The sequence below is a fragment of the Poecile atricapillus genome, chromosome 1 (assembly GCF_030490865.1).
Source record: "Poecile atricapillus isolate bPoeAtr1 chromosome 1, bPoeAtr1.hap1, whole genome shotgun sequence".
In the NCBI taxonomy this organism is placed as follows: Eukaryota; Metazoa; Chordata; class Aves; order Passeriformes; family Paridae; genus Poecile; species Poecile atricapillus.
This window is the reverse complement of record NC_081249.1, coordinates 126,144,979-126,166,821: the sequence shown is the minus strand read 5'-3', so window position 1 is coordinate 126,166,821 and position 21,843 is coordinate 126,144,979. Positions and strand designations below refer to the sequence as shown.

The 21,843-nt window shown below is 38.3% G+C and overlaps 1 protein-coding gene across 1 annotated transcript in view; it reads right to left on the bottom strand.

Annotated features, from left to right (window-relative positions):
• The window catches only part of LOC131582324 (protein inscuteable homolog), a 128,421-nt gene that overhangs the window by 80,705 nt on the left and 25,873 nt on the right, over positions 1-21,843 (bottom strand). Inside the window, exon 2 of the mRNA XM_058845391.1 lies at positions 6,954-7,047. Within this exon, the coding sequence (XP_058701374.1) occupies positions 6,954-7,047 (94 nt within the window). The remainder of the gene's footprint in view (positions 1-6,953; positions 7,048-21,843) is intronic.

Here is a 21,843-nt window from a genome sequence, read left to right as displayed (position 1 = left end):
AAGGTTCCCATGTTCGAGGTAAAACCTATAATTGAACACAGAAATAACCAACAAGTCTGTCTTCTGAAAACAGAGCACTCCAACAGGAGTGGTGGCAGATGTTTAACCTGCTCAGCATCTGTTCTGAAATGTGCTACTGAAAAAATAAATGTGATAAAGATGAGAACTCAAGTAAACAAAGACCACAGACAACATCTGAATTGTTTGGAAATGGTTTGTTTCACTAGCATCAGTGAAAACAGAGAAGCACAAACCATGGAGTCAAAGCCATAAACCAGTGGCTACAAGAGCAAGATACGGGGTGTAAAGTTGACAGGATTATTGATATATTATATAAAAACTTCATGCAACACTTATGAAGATGCAGCCAGAACCTATCATCCATGCCTGGCAGATAAGGTAACCTGACGTTCAGGCACGGTTCTTTCACTGTGATTTCAAGGACATTAATTTGAGGGTTCATTAAAATTAATTTCTGAAGAGGACACCGAGGCCTGAACACAAGATATTCACTGTGCAGACAGCAACTGCTCTTCCTCTAAGACACAAAAAAAGAATATAAAACCTCTATAAAACCCCACATTCCAAAAATACTCATTCTCAAAATAATAGGCAGAGTTTCTTCCATAATAAAGGCTACACCAGCACTACCTTGAGCTCTTTACATTGCTTGTGTGTCACACTATGAAACATTACTGACCCTTATGAGGGATCCAGAATAAACTCTTAATTGTCTTAAAGGATGAAAGATGGTCCCTGATCTTTTAAAAGTATTTTCCAAGTAGCAGCAAGCCACAAATATGAAATACCGAGTTTAATGAAGGAAAGGTCTAGTGAGACCAGTCCGACAGATTGTTTAAATTCATCAATTTGTTCACATTTTAAAGCCACCATATCTTCACAATTGCTATAGTGGACAAGCTCAAATCTCCTTCAGGTTAAAAGCCAAAATTCTCTTGTGACTTCTACAGTTCAACATACAATATTTTACAGCATAGCTCTGGGAAGTAGTATAACATATTTCTACAGCACATCATACAACTAAATACAGAGATGTAATGACAAAACTATCGGAAGGAAAAGGTTGGGAAATATCTTGCATTCTGGCAGACTTACAGACCCCAGAAGTGCCCAAAGTACAAGTGAAATGCAATTATTTTTGCTGCTTGCTTGCTAAACTGCTGACCTACTTTTTAACATCCTGAATAGAGGAACAGAGATATTTTACCCATGGATTCAAAGGAAAAAAAAATCTGTTGAGCTCATATTCCTCATGAATGCCTCCAAATGATGGCAAATCAATAGCTGCTGCTTTACTAACATCACCCTTTGGACCTAGTCAGCTAGCATGCCTGAAAATCCTTCCCAGAAGAACCATACAGATTCACAAATCTGTTTTACAACCACCATCAAAACTCCATACAAACAACTCAGCTTTCAGTTTGGTTACAGGTATGATATAAATCACTAAAGTCAAAAATACTTCATAGTATGGTGAGCTCCATTTCTGAAGCTATAAAATTATTTGCTGAATTGTTGTAGGGTAAACTGAGTGAAAGGAAAAGAATACAAGGTCATTAAATGAGGTATCATTAGTGCCTTGAGCTATGCAATAACTGATTTTATTTCTTGTCAACAGAAGGTAATTTTATTGCATTATTGGCAAAGCACCCTCCTTTCTTCTGTCATAATCTATTCCTACAACCTGTTGCAAAAGGAAGTTTTTCAAAACACATTTTCAATTCCTCAGCAAGCATCCAATTCTCAAATGGTTTTTAAAAACTCAAAGCAGCAATTCATAGAGCCAAGTAAGAACACTGAACTTGGAACTCTGAAAATTTTCTGCTCTAGCTTATATATTGCAAATAAAATAATTTAAATTACAAATTTTATATTACAAATAACTTGCTTTTTTTTTCTTTCAAGAGGCCACAACAACAAAGTTCCTGGCACAATCCAAATAAAACTGATCATAGGGAATGTAGGATTCTAATTAACAGGGCAAGATCTATGCACAGCAAGTAGCTTGTAAAACACAAAAATCAGAAATACAAATTTTTTTTTCTGCTTTTTGTGGAGTTCTTGTTAGACAGGAAGTTCAGTTTGCAGACACAGGTGGGAAAACCAGAAATACAGAACAAACCCTTAGTTATCAGCAGCAAACACTGTAGGAAAGTGAAACAGGAGTTCAGCACTTACAGAAGAGGTCCCTGTTCAGACAAAGTGTTTATAGCACTTTACTTAAACATGATCTCATGATTAATTATAACTGGAGCACAGTCTTATAACTGAAGACTAAAAGAAGTGCTATTTAAACAAAATAAAGAAAAAGCAGGGAAAATCTTGTGAGAACAAACACTGAGAAATGTGGCAACAAACTACAGAAGCCACTTAGATTGGAAATAAGGTAAGAAGAACTGAGGTGGTTTAAAAAAAAGAATAGACCAGAATGAAAAAGAAGAACAACCTTTATTCATGTTTATTCATGGAATTCACACCTCCAGAAATCCTTCACTTGGGGATTGATATCTAAGAAAACAGGTAGATAATGAAACAGCAAACATTTCAATGAACTGCCATGCAACCAAACAACTCACTGCCCAAAATTCAGGGCCAGAAAAACAACGGCATCAAAACCAACATATTCCAATCACATAAAGGATGCAAGGGGAAAGACATCATTGGAAAGCTCAAAAAAAAAAAATATAAAATCAGATACCATTTTAGTCAGAATTCACTTTCTATGACAGGATGACAAAACATCACTGCCTTTGATTTGGAGCACTAAATCATATCTTGAGTACTGAGAAATTTTAGACACTTTGTGGAGAGAGACCAATGGATGGATCCATTCTTTTCCTGCCAGCCCCATATGAACACAATATTAAACACATTGAGAGGTTCTGCACATATCTTACCCCTCAAAATAACTCTTTTCAGCTGTATAGAGGCCATGTGAATCTCTAAAAGTAGAAGCAAAATGTGATGTGAATGGTTCCTGAAATAATTCAGTTCCTGACTGTACTTGGTGAAGTTGGGGGTTCTCCCCCCTTTTTTTTTTTTTTTTTTTCTCCTTTTAAAGCAAGATTCACTTCTGGAACTGTAGACCTATCTGCTTTTCATTTCATATGTTCATAAAGTTCTTTATGGACATAAAGTTCCTCATGTTCCATAAAATTCTACAAATTCGTCATCCTGATTAGGCAGAGAAACAAGCAGAATCAATGCAGTTCCTGCAGTATAAAGTCCTGAATTCCTCTTGCTTCTGTTTTAAGTCACAGCTTTCAACAAACATGATCCAAATGCCAATTGATACCAAATATAAACAATTATTTTTTCCTTCTGTTTCCATAAAGGTTTCTGCATCATTTCAAGTAGTGCTTCTATCCCCACTGGGCAAACAGAAACGTACTCAACAGAGTTGCAAAAAAAATATGGTGCCCAGCCCTTCATGGATGCTCCTGAAGTTCTGGAAGTAGCCTTAGTTTGCTATGAAAAACAGCAAGCTGACTTAATTTAATTAGATTAAATTAAATAATTTAAGCTGTTTCAATCAATTCATGGAATCACTGAATGGTTTGCATTGGAAGGGTCTTGAAAGATGATGTGGTTCCATCTCACCTGCTATAGGCAGGAGCATCTTCCACTAGACCAGGTTGCTCAAAGCCCTGTCACACTTCTTCTGATGCAGCCCAGGGTACAACTGGTTTTATAAGCTGCTAGTGCACGTTTCTGACTTATATTCAGGATAAGGTTTCTCTTCAGTTTGTTTTGTTAATTTTACTTTGGTTCTACTTGGCTGCTGTTTTGGGGTTGGGAGGTTTTTATGGGGAAGAGGGGAAATTGGTGATGACAATTGTGGTTGTTTTTTTTTTAACCTGATTTTGATAAAAGATGATAATTTATTCTTTTAAAAAAATTTCTAATTATACTGTATTTCTCCAGTCGCAGCCCTGAACTGAACATATAATCCAAGAAGCCAAAACAGCATCCTATTTCACTTTTGGTGATGAATACTATCTCTTTAGTTGAATGACTTCAGATTCAGCTCTGTCTTAAGTTTAGTTTACCATCCAGTATGGAAAGTATAAAAAACGCCATGTCTACAATGAAAAAAGCCTGTGTAAACTACAATTTTAACTCAGAAAACAAGAAGGCAAATGAACTTTCTTTACACAGGTTGAAGGGCAGAGGCCAAAGTGAAAGGTAGCATTTATTCTAGATGGAAAAGCCAATGTAGAAGCTCATTATCTCTTATAAAGATAAGAATATCTTTTATCTTATAAAGAATGGGTACTGACACTTTCCCAAAGCTACACTAAAAATAGCTATTTCAGAATGGGGTTATGTGCATCTCTAAGGAATAAATACACACTTCACATGCAATGGTGAACTGGCCCTCACTGATGAAAACAGATAATTTGTATGTTCCAGTAAAGTGCTTTACATGGGACTACAACTTTTGGAAAGTAAGTAAATTACTACTTTATAAAAGTGATCTATTTCCAATTGTTTTCTCTCCTAAGAGACAAAATCATCACTTAAGTTCCTAACTCAGTGAAATAGAAAATAAAGTTTCTGTAACAATAATTTGTTTTTCCTCGGGATACTGCATAGCTTAAGTACTCTATCATAGTAGTCTAGATGTCAATTAGAGACAGCAGCTCAGACAGTGTGTTAGAAAACCATTAACACAGTGACTCAGTTCTCTAGAGACTCCAATTCAAGTTGTGATTTCCCATAAAATCTAAGGAAAGAGTGTAAACAACAATTCATGAAGTGCAGAGACCTGGTTTAAGGCCCCAGTTTTAAATTCCTTATACAGCCAAAGTAACTGTTGACTCCAATGACCACTGTGGAAACACTTGGAATCTTTTTGCATATTTATGGTACACTTTCCCTATGGAGACAGATATTCTTGCTTAGGGACCTGCCAGCTTTTACTTCTGAAAGATTATGAGCTCAACATGAAGCAAGGTGTGGTTGTGGTCCCACACAGGATTAACCCCAGCTGGATTTGAGCTACCTTTCCTCAAAAAGAAGTTTATTCAAGCCCCTCTCACAAAGAGCAGGAACATGAACTGGAATCCTGAGACAGTCATAAATCCTAGCCTTGTATACAGGAACAATAAAGAATTAATAATATTTGAATCTTGTTATTTTGAAAATTCCCTTAATTCTTTTAAATGCCCAGTAGGAGCCATATCACTCCTTTCTCTAACCCAGAGAAACTACTTAATCTCATAAAAATTCCATTTCTTTGGAAAAGCTATTATGTTGAGTGGGTTTTGTTACTTTTATAAATAATCAAAAAGAGCATTTTGCACAGCTTCTGAACTTTATCTACTCCGTTCTGTGTCCTTTCTGCTGAATTCTTAGCATAAAAACACCTTTTCCTATTTTCAGTTCCAACCTTCTCTGAGCCTTCACCTTTCTGACCACTGACAACTTAAGTCTGCCCATTTCTTACAGGGCCTTTATCTCAAACAACCCTCATCTGTAGGAAAAAAAGATTCTTTCTCAAAATAAAAACAAACAAAAAAGAATAGGAGCCTTTTATTTTATTGTGGGGTGAGGGAGAGTACTTATTTATTTGTATTTAACTTTCTCTATATGGAACTGTCCTGCTGAGTCAAGCTCTTTGTCAAAACACAATGCTTGCTATGTGGGACTTTTCCAAACTCCTTCTTGTGCTAAGATACAGTTCAGAGTGCTTGTAGGGTGGTTTTGTTCACATAACTTGGCAGAGCTTTGCTTCTCTCAACACTGCACGCCTGGCTCACAGGCACTTTCCTTTTCTAGACGTCTCCAGCCTATAAAATTCAGTGCTTTTCACTTCTGTGCTACTGTTACCTCTTAAGTGCATTTTTCCTACTGCACATCTCCAGTTGCTAGCATGGAGACGTTCAAGCTAATAATCCCCATTTATGTATTGGAAATAAATCTTGACACCCTCAGCCCTGATCAGCCTTTGGCCACCCTCAGGACCTTTTCCCCTGGCTCTGTTTGCAGCTAATTTTCTACAGCTCTAAGTCTTAACTAGCCCATTTCTTCCAGAAGAGAATATGTTTAGATGGTGTTACTGTGACTGTGAATTTAATGGCAATATCAAAATATCTGCTGGAAGACTGAGGGTAACGAAAGTTAGAGAAATATCAAGCTACTGATGAAGAAAAGCATCGTATTTTGAGATTGTATGTCAATTACAATTGTAAGTTAATGACAACAAAGAATTGCAGTCTGACCTGAAGAAACAAGACTAGGGAAAAGGCTGAAATTTAAGTCCTTTTTATTTATGATTTTATTCCTGCGTTCAGCAGGCCTCACCCTCCTTCCTTTTCCCTAAACAAAAACAAAGCAAACCCAGTTGTGACACATAATGACTGTAGGTTATTGTATTTTTTTTTTCTTTTCATGACACATCTATTAGGCTAGAAGCAAAAGTACTCTACACACAGACAGCTACTAGATGGCAACAAGAATATTTTTAAAATCTGCTGGTTAGCCTTCTGTCCCAAAAGCTACTTTGAGACATTCTACCATAGCCTTTATATTGTTACTCTATCTACACCAGAACAAAGTCAACCATGCTAAACAAATCTATATTTATAGCTTTCAGTGGTTTTCACAGAGTGAAGAGGGTTCCAGTCGTTTCCATCATGACTAAGAAGCTGTCCAGTAAGTACAGTCACACTGCTACTGCAAACATGGTCATCCTTTAAAATGATGGCTGCAGAAACATTGCCATGATTTACCAGGCTCCAGGTATAAAAATTTCCAAAAGCCTCAAGAAATATATCTCAAATTTCCACATTCATTCTACAAATTTCGTAGGAATGCTATCTGAGTTTAAAAATGAACTTTCAAGAATCTTCAGAGCCTAAAAGGAAAGCGCAGCTGCTGCCTCAGAATCATTTACCCATCAAATCTGGATGACAGAGTGCACCACTTACCGCTGAACTGGTAAGGAAAGGGAATCTAAGTGGTCCTCGCCCGTAAAAGCCATATTTATCCTGTTCTTATGTGTACTTCTCCATAAGCTGGGATCTAGAAAGAAAACAGTAATTTAATAAACCAAGGGAAATTCAGGCATCTTCAGCCCAGGCTGGCATGGCATTTTCCTGCTCTTCTGTGGAGAGAGCTCATTAAAACAAATCAAAAGCCTCCTTTTCCACAGGTACCCCACAACTCCAGCAGATAACCAAGGCTATTAAGTACATTTCACAGAATAAAAAATGTAGGTTTTGCATATTCCTGAAGATCCTGGACTACTTCACAAGGCAGAGACATCTGGGTTGAACATTTCTGAATTAGTATTGAGGTATTATTTAGCCTCATTTGTTTTATAGCTTGAATGCTCGAGAAAATCTATTGAGTATTATAGTAAGGCTTCATGTCATTGTGGGAAAGTTTGCAAGTGAGATCCCTTCCAGCCCTAATTACTCTGCAATATGATTTCAGGATTATTAGTACTACATTTACAGAAAGGTCCTTGATGTCTAAGTTATTGAAGTATTTGACCCTTTCATGTTAGACAATTTCATTTTTTATACATTTTAAATGATGCACACATCTTTCTCCTCCATGATTTCCCTTTTTACCTAGTGACCAAGAGATGGATCCAAGCTTTATTGCACTAGAAAAAAGACAAGAAAGGAGAAGAAAGACTCATTTTCACAAAAGGAAGAGTTCTGCTTCTTTCCCTCTTCTTTTAATTAACCTTCCCTTACGTTAGAGCACAACCTGTCAAAGCATATTCTCAGCAAAAATCATAGAGGATTTATTCTACAAAAAAGGTACACACATGGCTAGAAGAAAACTAAGGCAAAATATTTGAAAGAAAAGATTAATCTATGACTCAGGAAGGAGGAGAAATGTATTTGTTTGGACAAGGAGACAGGAACAGTGGGGAAGTTATGCCTTCCTAGATGCGAAGAAAAAAACTGGGATCAATGGATCTCACTCCTAGGGAAAATACACAGGAAATTACTGTTGCTTGTGTCACCAGCTGAGGCAGAGTGTTTTTGATGTAGCTGCTTGTGAAATTCTGCTGTTTGGTTATTGGCTGCATTGTGCAAGCTGAGTCAGCCCGCATTCAAGATATTTGCCACCCCAAATTGCTCTTAATTGACACAGAGTGTTCCTCACTCCCTTTCCTAGCAAACTGATCTCATTACTAATGCATGCCCTTGTTTTTTCCCCAAGATCTCACAAACTTGTCCTGTGCACATAAAACTATTACAACCAACATAATGGGTTCACATGCTCTGCCCACTGTTAGCACCAGATTGCTCTGGTGATGGTGTCATCCTGTGCTCCTCGCTACCCCCTAAGTTTTCCTGGACAGAACAAACTTAACCTATTCCTTCTTTAGATGCATAAACTAAGAAGACTGAAATATAGGAGAAAAATCTATTATAAAAGCAAAAACCAACACCAAAAAAACCCCTCCCACATTAAAAATAGCTTAATTGTTACCGAAGTCTCTGGTTTAAAAAGATTGCAGATATTTCATAGGTTTTGACTGAAGGTTCATATGCCCAAGTATGAAAATATATTCTTCTGCTCCTGGGACACAGTAAGATTTGAAAAAAAAAGCATATTCTGGGGGGTGGGAACTTAGAGAATTTACTGTACGATATACAGATTTCACTAACAAATGGAATAAATGAGCTATCTTCATTTCCATTGGTAGAATATTTTTCTCTTTTTTAAATATATTTAAGATGACCAGATAAAAACAATTGTATATTCACACATACTGGAAACAACCAAACATCACAATAATCACTGTCTTTGGAGGAGATACCCTTAAAGCTGAGCATATCCACATTAATCTCCAAAATTTATTTCTCCTCCTAAATCTTGTCATTTAAAGGACAAAAAAACCCAATATTTAAGCCTGCAGAATTACAGATTCTTGGACACTTAGTATCTCTTTCTGCTCAGCATTAGACCTGGATTTACCTTCTTATGCTACCAACACTAAATCAAATCTAAAGCTTTTGCCTCCTCTGGCAAGTGAAATCTACTTCACCATGAGCTCAGCCCACTACCAATTTCTACACATACAAATCAAAGCAGCTGCTTGTACTCCATTACTTGTGATCAGTGACATAATGTACACAGACATAAATTAGATTATTGCATGTCCTTGTTCCCCATAAATTAGAAACCTGACAAAAATTCAAGTTTTTATATGCTGTCTTCCCACAAAACACACTTTTATATTATGTCTGAGAGCCTTTAAAAGCATTATCAACTCCTACTTAGAGGTTACTTATGCTCCAGGAATGACAGCAAAAAAACACAACAATATCTTAACCAAACTGTCTGGCTCAAGACTATGATTAGATATTAGGTCAACTATTCAATCCCAAATTAATGTTGGCAACGCTAAATTCTCTCCCTTGGCATTTTTCCAGGGGATCTGCTGTTCCCCCAGGATCACAAGAGAGGTTGGAGCACCAGTGATTTGTGGTACAGGCTTCTGGTCTTCCTTGGAATGCCTCCTCCACCTGCTGGGCAATGACAGAGCTCCATGGCAGATATTATTCAGCTTCCAGTGCTCTCATTTTGCTTTCCAGGTAAGACCAAGACAGCTGTACTTCCTCGTAAAGACTAGGAGAGAGCTGATGAGCCCATCCATTTAGTTGATTCTGCTTTTTATTTGAGTCCACAACACAGTGATGAGCTCTAGTCAGCACTCCTAAAAGCAAAGTCCTCTACTCTAGCTGACTATGGAGATGTTACACATGCACTCACCTTTATTAAGTGTATGCATAATGAAAGATAACATCAGTAGACTTCTGTACTAGATTGTAATATTTTTTTCCACCGAAAATATTTTTGCCATGACCAATGATTAGGCCCTTGTTGGAGATGCTGTCCAGGTAAACTTGTACTAAAGAACCAAATCAGAACATACCAAAAACTGCTTGTAGTTTGCAATATTGGTAATTTTGGTAGAAGCCTGAAATAATAAAATTCTATTCTTGGACTATTATGAAGCCTTTTATTTAACACCTTGTATAGGTCTTTACATCTGCACACAGCCTTGTATGACAATGTAAATGCTGACTTAGAATTTGTTTGACTCCTCTGGTAGGCAGCAGCACATGCATGAGGGAATTACACGCATTCAAGGCAATAGGCTATGTGTCCTGCATTTTTCTCTTTGTGATTTCAACACTGAATTAGGTTTTGAGATGTTATTTCCTCAAGGAATAGATGTGGATAAGCAGAGCACAAACTACTTTTCCACCTTTTCCACCATCTAGCCAATACAGTCAGCCAAAAGCTTTTTTCAGAGAACAGGATCACAGAAGAGAATAAAACATCACACCTGAAAGAGCATGAAAACATTGCTCACAGAAACCAGCAAAGTGTCAGTAAAGGACATGACCTCCATGGCCAAAAAATCCCCAAAACCCCATAAGCAGGAAGAGGGATCTTGCTCACAGACAGGTGCCAGGCCTTGCCAGCAACTCCCAGAGAACTAAAAACATCTTAAAAAACTGTCAAACAGCCCTCCTGTAAATTAAAGGAGGAGAAGTCTCAGCCCAGCTTGCACCAGGCTTGGCAGCACAGGAGAAACCTGTGCAGCACCTCTTTGGCAGAGGGATGCAGCTGGCAGCTGTTATCCCACTGTTCCACCACAAACGCTTCCTGACTCACAAGAACTCCCTGCTGGGAGCCTCCTGCTGCTCCAGTCTGTTTAGCAATGGAGAGGAGCTTCTACAGCACCACGGTGCTTTTCAGCACCCTGCAAAACATGTTATTTCTGCTAGGAAAACAAATTGCAACTTGTAAAATCTCCCAGTTTAAATTTCTTCTCCATCATTCAACGTGTTAGCTTATATTTAACAAACTAGAAACTAGAAGGGTTTTAGCATAAGGATTCTTTTAGGAACATCATCCATACCCAGAAGTATCATGGTAACAGCGTGTTTTCCAGTGAACTCAGTGTGACTTATTTTCTTCTACTACTAATGGTCCTAAATTTCTCTATCACAAAATGATGTCCTTATAATTAATCCCTGAAACTTCAGACAATTAAATTCACATTTTTGAGCTCATTCATGTCACATATGTTCACCCTTGCAAAGGCTCAAATCAAAAGGCAAATCTGTGACCTTTCACCATGACCTTTCTAACCCCTACCATCATAATTTCAACACTAACAATATCTTAACATAAGGTCAATCAAGAGCATGATCTCTCTTTCAGAAAGAGACAGAAATCCACATGACTAGCGTCTGATTATTAATAACCATCTGAATTAGAAGAGAATGCTACCTATGAGCAATATGGTTAACCTGAGAATAAGAAGTTATTAGCTAAAAGTAATTTCAGACCAGATATCCCTTGATTAATATGAACAGTTCCTGTCTGTAAAGTACAATCTCTTTTCTGCCAAACAGTGCTTGCCCTTATTTTACAATTCTGGGAGTCTGGGAATCATTAGCTATTATTCTCCTATACACAGAATAACTGTTAATGGAATGCCACAAATCAAACTAAGAGCAGAATTCTGACAGCATTTATGTGAGAGGTCAGAAAGTAAATACATACATTCTGTCCTTCAGCAACACATCCAGCCCATCAGAAGTTTTTCCACACTAACCATTTAAGGACTCAAGATCCTGTGTCATTCTGCACTATAAGAGGCTTATGTGGACTTGAATTAATTACAGTAGTAGGAGCCAAATCAAAATGAAGCTGAGTGTCACAAATCTAAGAAACCATAAAACCAGGAGCAAAAATAATGAAGAGCCCTTCAAACTGTGCATTAAAGTGGGTTGTACTAGCATGGGATCATATACACAGATCTATGGACCACACTCCTAGAATGCAAAATGAAAACTGGGAGGGAGAGGTGGGAAAAGGCACTGCCTACGGCATTCATTCATGGCAGTGGCTCCTGCAGAACCAATAATCTGAATAGTTTATGCCTTACACTTCAAGTACAATCTGAAGCATAAATTCACTTTCAGTCAGAGAGGAGTTTTATTTTAATGGCATATTTCTTCCCCTCTTTTCTCTCTGCTGTCTTCAGAGAGAGGATCTCATTTTAAGTGAGTCTCTGCAATTGAAAAAATTACTTTTAATATATCATAGAACAGTTTGTTTTGGAAGGGACCTTAAAGATCATCTAGTTCCAACCCCCCAGGGTTTCAGTAGGGTTGCCTTACACGAGATCAGGTTGCCCACAGCCTCATCCAACTTGTCCTTGACTATATACACATATAAAAAAATATATATCTATTTATTGACATCCATTTATTTAAATATTTTCTTAATATCTCACTTATATTTCCATAATTGTAAAAAAGTTATTTTATTATATATTTTATAATATATTCATTATAAATTTCTGTTACATATTCATGTAATAGGGATTTATTTTTATATTATTTTATTATATATTCCTTATAAATTCCAATTACATTAAATATTTTTAAAGTATATTATAATGTATATGGAGGTTTGGAGCATGTGTATATATATTTATACACACACACACACACATCTGATGTAGCAATCAATGTAAACTCAAGTTTGTGCTATTTCTTTTTTCATCTAGATATTTCTCATTTTAGCCTTGTTTTACACATCTTTACCTTGGAAATACCCAGGGGGATGGAGAGGGAGAAATAAATAAGGATCAACATCAGTAAAACAGACCATCCTGAAAACAACAGACAAGGAATATTATTGTATAGATCCTTGAGGGTGGAAGGAAAAAAAAATCTGAAGCCAGTACCATTCCTCTGCAGACAGAAGAATTCCTTAATTCACTTCCTGGTTTTAAAAACCCCCTTGAACGTAAAAAAAAAATAAATATTTATGACCTCCACAAGGCAAAATCCTGATTTGAAAGCAAGATATACTGGACTTCTCCTTCCATATCTTTATTTTCGATAGTGGATCATATGAAACACACTAAGTAGAATATATGTAGAACGTATTTGTCCAAGTAATTCAGCTTTCTCCAAGATTAGGAATGGAGTTCAGTCATCAAATGTATTACAGTAAGTCCTTTTGCCCAGGAATGAATTTTCTTACAATGCATCTTTAACAAATTTTCCCATTCAAATACAAAATATCTAGAAAAAACAGAGTTTCCATCATCACTGATTACATTATGAAAATATTTAAAATAAGGAGATAAAGAAGGGTATAACAGATTTGATTACTTCTTTTCACCCGTTTCCCCTCAAAATTATTTTAGGCAACAGGCCACTAGAATGGTCACAGGCATCTTTTGGGTTTTCTTAATCTTACCAAAATCTTTGAAGTCTCCCCTTCTGAAAGGAGCACACCAATTTCTCTTTCTTGGCAGTATTATGGGAACAAACCGATTAGTGATCACATTTCTAGCAATTAGCATTTTAGAGTCAGTTTCACTGGAATAGAATTTATATTTGAGGTTCAGGAACTGAATAGTAAGTGTCAGGTTGGTGCACTCCAGAGCTATACTTTGCATTTTATGCAGTGCAGAATAATCACCATTTAAAAACGTTTATTGGTTCTCAGAGCAGCAGCAGCGCAAGCTGCTGCCATGGAATTCTGAGAGGCCAGGCTGCTCAGAGCCCCATCCAACCTGGCCTTGGACACTTCCAGGGATGAGCCATCCACAACTCTGGGCAACGTCCCTCAGTGCCTCACTATCCTCACAGAAAGGAATTTGATTCCAATATTTAATTTAGACTTGTCCTCAGTTTAAAGCCATCATCCCATCTCCTAGTATTATGTGCCTTTGTAGAAAGTCTCTCTCCAGCTCTCTTTCAGGCCCCCTTCCAGGACTGGAAGGCTGCTCTAAGGTCTCCCCAGAGCCTTCTCTCCTCCAGGATGAAGAATACCAAATCTCTCAGCCTCTCCTAACAGGTGTTCCATTCCTGTAAGTCTTTGTGGTCCTCCTCTGGATTCGCTCCAGCAGTTTTGTGTCCTCCCTGTGCTGGGGACCCCAGTGTGGTATTAGAGGTCACAGGTTTGTGCTGACAATAAATGACCTGAATAAATTAAGTGAAATTGATCTGCTTTGGTCTCATTTACCCCTGACACCATAGCCAGGATTTCATCTTGTCTCCATGTAGAGAGATGAGAAATAAAAGGGCTGTTCTTTCAAGCAGCCACTGTGTAGGGCACAAGGAAAAATAGGAGGTATTTGCATCTTAGAGTGTACATAGAAGTGTAGACTGTGCTGCTCAGAAGAAATGCCAACAAGATATCGCAGCTCTCTGTTATTAGATAACATGACTCTTCCAAGTGTAATGAAATTGGAGGTAAGATTCATTATTTCCCCTACAAACATGCAAAAATTCTGAAAGGATCTCAACATGAAAAGAAATAAAAGAAAGTCCTTTCCCTACTGAGGCATAAAATCAAGAAAAATAATTGACTAACCCAAAATTAAACATAATGCAAGTAAAAATTGAAACAAAACATTCCAGAGTTTAATACTGTAAGCAAGTACATAGAGAAGATAACACCATATTTGACCACTTCAAAGGGAAAGGAATAGAGACCTACACAAATAACCAAAGAAACATGACAATATTTGCACATCTCTGTGTACAAACCATTACCTTTAATGAAAAGATTTCATCTTAATAGCCATCCCAGTTAGTCAGACAGGAAGTCTAAAAGACATCTTTATTTACATTGATATTCCTCAAAAGGAAAAACAAAACTGACATTTTAACAGAGAGGAGCAAAACAATATTATTAATTCAGGTCATAGCCCACACTAGCCAAGGCTGTATTGGACTGGCATCACAAGGCATTGAATGGTAAATAGAGGTTGTATTTTCACAATATTTCCCAGTGGTGATTAAATTTATCATTTTACAGAGTTAATATCAAATTGCTCTTTTTTGGTCATAACTCTAAAAACCTTAAGACCAGCTTTAGACCAGTACAGATAAACACACATTTATCTAAAGGTTAGCTATTCTTGGCCTTCTCTGGTTGTGCTACCTCTAGTCCTTAAACCACTTCTCTATATTAATTACTAATAAACTCCCTACTTCTTTCAATCAACTTCAGCGTAGGTTTTTTTCACCTTTCTACAACATATTGGGGAAAAGAAAAACAAGGACATCAGAGAACTACAGGAAAGTTAAAAGGGAGAAAAGTAGCTGAGATCAAAGTTACTGCCTGCTCATAAGGTAACTTAACAGAATGCAAGAGCAGGAGATCCATTTGGGCAACAAGCACACGAGATGAACCAACACACCAAAGAAAATGTAAAACACATGTGATTGAGCTACAGATTTTCAAGGATCCCAGCTCTCTTCATGCTCACTGCAAGTTCTACCTTCAAGACTGCCTTTTCTAGACAGACCTAACAAATCCAGTAGACAAACTTACCGAAAGCTGAAAAAAAAGTCAAAGCAGGTTGTGAAGTTCCCTATACACTAAAAAACAAGAACGTGGAGCCTACAGCAAAATTTGAGCACAGTTTCTATTTCTTGCTTTTTTCCTTTAATTGACTCCAAATAGCACTTCCAGACAGCCTGTCAGCAAACTATGCTACCTAGTCATTATAATTCCACACAAAGAACAAGTCATAAAGCAGCAGCGAGCTTTTTCTGTTTGTAAGGAGAAAATACTTCATTTATAATTTTGAACCACTGCCAAAGAGGATCCAATCACCAGACATTTTCTTCTTCCTCTGCCCTTCGCACAAAAATTGTGGAGGAGCCAAAAAGCTGTAACAATATCACAAAGAGGGAATCCTCAGCAGGGCTAGAGGCAAAACTGCTCTGCAGGATTATTCCCAAATCCAGCATCTCAGGGGTGGATCTAACATGAGCAGAGCACATCCAGGAACTCCAAGCAAACCCAAAGGCTCAAGGGGAATTTCCAGCCTGCTCACATTACTTTTGCACTAGAGATCAGGCTGGGTGTGGGAGCAGAAAGTGCAAATCCTTCTTCAAGTCAGTGAGCTGCACTCAGTCTGTGTGCCCCAAGTACTCCTGGCTGCAGAGCTCTGGAAGGCCAAGCAAAAAAATTCAGGTACTATTACCTGATGGAATGGCAGTTTTTGTAAGGATCATAGGATATCCTGGATTAGGAAGGGACTCCAAGGATTATCCAAGTCCAGCTTTTGGCCCTCCACAGGACAATCCCCAAGAGTCACACCATGTGCCAAGAGCATTATCCAAATTTTTCTTGAACTCTGGCAGGTTTGGTTCTGCAAGCACTTCCCTGGGGAGCTGTTTCAGTGCCCAACCACCCTCTGGGTGAAGAACCTTTCACTGATATCCAACCTAAACCTCCCCTGACACAAGTTCAGGCCCTACCCTCAGGTCCTGCCAGAGGTGGTCAGAGAGATCAGTGCCTGCCCCTCCTCTTCCCCTCATGAGGAACCTGTAGACTATGATGAGGTTCATAGAACCACAGAAGATGATGAATTGGAAGGGATCATCAAGTCCATCTTTTGGCCCTGCACAGGACAGCTTTCATTGGAGCTTTTTGAGTCTGGGGTTTTGAGGTTTTTGTTGACATTGTTGCTGGTTTTGTATTTTTAATCTTTCCCCCCTTCCCAATTCACAGGCTGAAGTTTTAGTATGGAAGGGCGAGGGAGGAGACCACAGGCAAAATAATAATAAATAGAAGGAGAGGAATACTGTTTATTAGGAAGTAAAGTTTGGATGTTGATGCATGTGTGAACAACCATGCCATGCCTGAAAATACTGTAGCTCAGTAGGAATCTCTGCAGTTTCAATAAAAAGTGAGACTATATGTCACAGTACTTTCAATTACGAAACCCCCCCAAATTCGGCAGGTATACAAGTCACAGCCTTCTTTTGCACTGGTAACTCCCAGACATGCAGCAAATTACAGAAGTCAAACAACTTCACGTCTATCAGCTGATGTTCAGTAACCCATTATGCAAGGAACTGGCACACAAGTTCTGGGTACACGATGAATTGCTACACAGTCTGTTCCAGGATAGCTGCATTGTTTGTTCTCATGATTTTCTAAAAATTGATATTGAAAGAAAAGAGTAATTGTCTTTTGAACTGTACAAATCTTCTTGCAGAACAGGGCTAGTGTTTTGATAAATATTTCCCATTATTATCATGAGGTTGTAACAGTTTGTGATGGCACAAGTAGAGACACATATACCAGAATTAGCTGGAAGGAAAAGTCCCAGAGCCAATTTTGCTATTAGCAGCCAAATTCAATGAATTTGTAATCATTAGGTTTAGGAGTGCTCAGATTCTGGACTTTATTTTTCCTCTCCATTGAAAAATATAACAGTGACTAAAGGGGGTTTTATCCATAATATTAGCTTGAGCTTTGCAGTTATTTATGACTATGCCACAGAACTTTGTTTCCCTGCAAGTCAAACAGAAAAGAGACACATTAGACTCACTTTTGGAAAGCACTCTGTTCACTCATTTCCAGTGCAAGTCTCTGCACTATTAACCTTCCACACATGAGACTGGTAAGAACAAAGAAGTGTAAAAGTTCTCCATGAACTTCCATTTCCAGAATTTTGGCATTGACTGTTTCACTTGCAAATGCACCAAAACTTAGAAGTCACACTGCTGATCCACTGCCCTGAACATTCCAGTCTTCTGACCTGTTTCTGTTGCCTGTGATATGTGGGCAGTAGATCATCTCCCATTTGCAAGAGAAGTTAAGAAAACTCAAAATCCCTCCAGAGAGCTCATTTCACTATTAAAACACCAGCACTTTTCCATCTACTGCCTCTAGAGATAATTCCATGATCAAGAGTTTCCTTTGTCTTTTCATTTTCTTCAGAAAATTCTGCCAATCTTGAAATGCCCATCATCTCCGATATTTCTGGTGCAACCTAAGGCAATAATTGGCCTCAGCAAGAAAACAGACATGTTCCCAACCCCTCAGGGTGACAGGGTGTACATTCCACCTGCAACTGTGGCTTTCATTATTTTCCGTGTGCCTAAGTTTGGAGATGCTATCAACAATCCAGCGTTAACATCGGCTGGATGCATAGAAATGCCTGTGCCAATTACATGACACCAGTAAATATCTGAGGGTCAGGCATGTCAAATATCTTGCTAGGTATTGCCAGTGCCCTCCCACTGATGTGCCAGTGCCTTGGCATCCCACAGGAAGGATATGCCATCTGAGCAGTCAGGCACAGTCTGCCCCAGAATGCACACAGAAGAGTTTCTTTAGATTCACGTTATCTGGACAAGACACAGAGCAGAGGTTTCAGGGAAATAACCCATGACTTCTCTCAGTCAGTGCCCAGGTGAAAGAACAGGATCCTGAAGTCACATATCATCTATACTCATTACCACGACTTGAATGTCACACAGGTAACTTGAAGCTCTTGTGCATGGCCCAGCTTTCCTAGCTGCTGTCAGTACAGACTACAGTGAGAAAACTGTCCCCAAAAGCACAATCAGCACTTGTACAGCAGACCCAAAACCTGAAATATCTCTATTTATTTAAAGACAGAGTGCTGTGACCAGCAACATGTACACACAAGGAAAAAAGTGACATCCTTAAATTGAAGGAAAAAAATTTAAATTACTGCAGTGGTAAATGTAAATCAGTTCTGAGACCCAGCCACTTAATTGTCCATTAAGATATCAAAAAACAGATTCTTCTTTTAATTTAATAGTCTTCTGAAAGAGAACCCAAGAAAATGTTAGGCATTACTCATGGTAGAACTACAGGACAGAGCTTTCGACTCATGACTCATCCAATAAAAGGGAAAGAGGTTCATAAGCAAATTCTGAAAAGTTTCAAAGCACAAGATGAATTTACCTTTTAAAAAAAAGCATTTCAGTAAGATGGGGTGGAAAAAAAAATCAGTTACAGGAAACATAGGGCAGTGGTTACATCCAGGGAATGAAAATAGAGAAATCATCCTGCTTTTCACAACAAGGTGCATCACCATCCTCTCACAGCTAATTTAACCTCTCTCCATATGCTGAAGTGACAAAGTTCCAAATTCCTCTACTCTCTTTAGTGCAATGACAGATTTTGTCTGCAAAGGTGGGGGCTGGGAGTGCCTTTTTGCAGCCCTTGAACCTCAACTTGATTCTAAAGCATCAGCCAAATCTAATTCCAGGAACTGAAGGCCTCATACATGTGAGAGTGAAATGCATAAGGCACAAAAATAGATTTTAGTAAAAATGTGAAATGGTTGAATCCTGAGTGAAGGTGACTAAGAGGGGAATCCAGTAGGGACTAAACATGGAAAAGTAACTCAGGAAGTTTAACATCTTAGAGCCCCTAAAAATTTAGAAGAATAAAACTGCAAAATCAAAACTCAGACAGGCTTTTTTTGTAGCACCTGTGCCACTTGCTCCCATAAAGTCACTGTGACCCAGAACCTGGCATCACACAGCCACAGAATCATTTAGTTTGAGAAGACCTCAGCTTCAAAAGGGAAATTCTTATGGACAATACAAACTACACTACTATACTACTATACTACTGCTACCAAGTTAGAATTATTTACAATAATTTTTTAATTAATTGTCCCACCTCAAGAAAATTGCTACTTGTATTACATCCTCCTCTTAGGATGTCCTTGAAAGTTTGGGTTCTGGTTTAACTTTTGAAGACTAACATTTTCCAGGATAACAGAAAACTGAATGGAAGAACTAGATGGGGTCAGAAGGAGTCAATGAGAGGAAAGAATGCATTAAAGTTCCCAACAGCCCTGCTACTGACTTCAGTGATGAAAGAAGCCAAAACCTTATTGTACATTTAGGAGTTTAGATTGACAGGGACCTTTCTAAAATTACATATACCAAACACCAGCTTCTGCAAATAATTATCAGGTCATATACCCATAAAAGTCAAGACAATATATTTTATTACCTGCTCATCTTACTTATTCACGGAGTAGAGCCAATATTAGTCAGCACGAGTAGCTGCTTGCGAGCAGGAAGGCTTCAATCGTTAAGGAAGGGATATAATTAAAAGGAGGGAAATCCAAAACACAGTTATACCTACCAATCATGTCATCTAAATTGTACTGTTTTATTCATCAAAAATAAAGCTCTGAAACAAAGATGCCGTATTTTATGCAAGTTCTTGATTATCTTTCTTCCGAGGGAGCATGTAATTTACAAGAAGGAGGACTTAAAGCTTTAAGTGCCTCTGACTTAATTCAGCATTGCTGTATTGATGGTCCCATTTAGATGATTCCATTTTAGGCCCCTCTAACGCATTAAAGGCATGACTTACTCACATCCATTTGGCTAATGATCCCCTACTGCTCTAAAGTAAATGACAGCTATTTACAGTAAATTATTCAATTAGATAGAGGGAAGTGCGGTATTCATTTTATATTGTTTGACATGGCAAAACAGAAGTGTGCAAGAAGGCAGGTAGGGCATTTTAATCTTCCAGAATCAATTGTTTAATCCACAGCAGGAGAATAAATACACTCCACAATACTTGTCAGCATCAGGTTTTTATTGTAAACATTCTAAGAGAGACTGAAGTGTTGCGACTTCAGTTAATATAATTCTGTCCATTTCAAAAATAAGTCATCATACCATGCAAGGAATACCAGCATCTAACTGGACTTCTTTATTTAGGCACAATTTCAAGGAGCACACAAATGACCATATGCTAGCAGGAGACCAAGTTTCCATTTAAATGAAAAAATAGGCATGAGCAATTCTGAATCCCATTTATCTGTAATGGGATTTACACCACTGAGTACTTCACTCTCCAAAACAAGGACTCAGTGTCCCAAGACATTTGGATAGTGGGGTATTTTTAATTTATGAAATCCCAGGACAGGACAACTCAGCTACTCTCACAAATTAAGAGGGGGATTCAGAAGGATAATCAAATAAAGTACAAGTTGGGGCTAAAACAGAGCCCAGAAAAAGAGGGTATGATTGTACTGCAATAATTCAGAACCAGTCCTTGATTTGAGAATCTTTTCACACATTCATCTACCCTTTTCCAGGAGTTGAAGGGGGTGTGCATGCACATTGCAATCCCCACTGCATACACACTTGCCTGACCATGACACCTGGAGAAAAAAGAAGTCGTGACTTTGCTGTCCCCTGTCAAACCTTTGCTTTATAAAAGAGAAAATGAACAAGTAGTTCTTATTACTATAGACAGGAACATGAAGTCCAAGGAGCAGGACAGGCCACCACTGTGTGCTGAACCTGCCAGTGACCACACTTGTACGGCTCTCAGGCCTCCCAGAATTTGTCTGAGGGAAAAAAGGAATAGGCAATTTGTCTAAGCCCTCCTGGCTAGCCCTAATTTTGGAGAATTTCTCTCTTCCACAAGCCCAGAATGCCTCAGAACAAGTGCCGAGCACCCCAAATAGAAGAACATTTTCTGGCTAACCTGCCAACACATTTAATTTTCTACAGGCAGAGGGCCAAGCTCAGCAAGCACAGCTCCTGCTAAGCTTAATGGGAGCTGCACTTGCCTGTGCCAGGCACTGAAGGTTTACTGGGGGACTGCAAGGAACACACCACAGAAAATACAACTGCTGCCAGTATCTGTTCAGAGGCTGCACTTAAATGGACTACTCTTTTTTTTTTTTTTCCCTGATTTTATTCAATTCTTCTAAAGCTGCTGGTACAATGAAAACCTTCCTGCTCTTAGCATGTGTTCACTCACTTCCATGAGCAAGGAATCCAGACTGGCTGTTTGCAGTGATGAATTTTGTCCAAAGACCAGCTTACCAAAGCTAGGCTGGATAAATTTAATAGTCATTTGGTGCCTTATAGCCAACAGTGCTGGCCAGATTATTCAAAAGGCCTCAAACACACAACTCCTGTATTCCTAGGGAGGATGTGCATTTTAATGGCTCCAGATACTGTTTTCTGCAAATCAATTCTT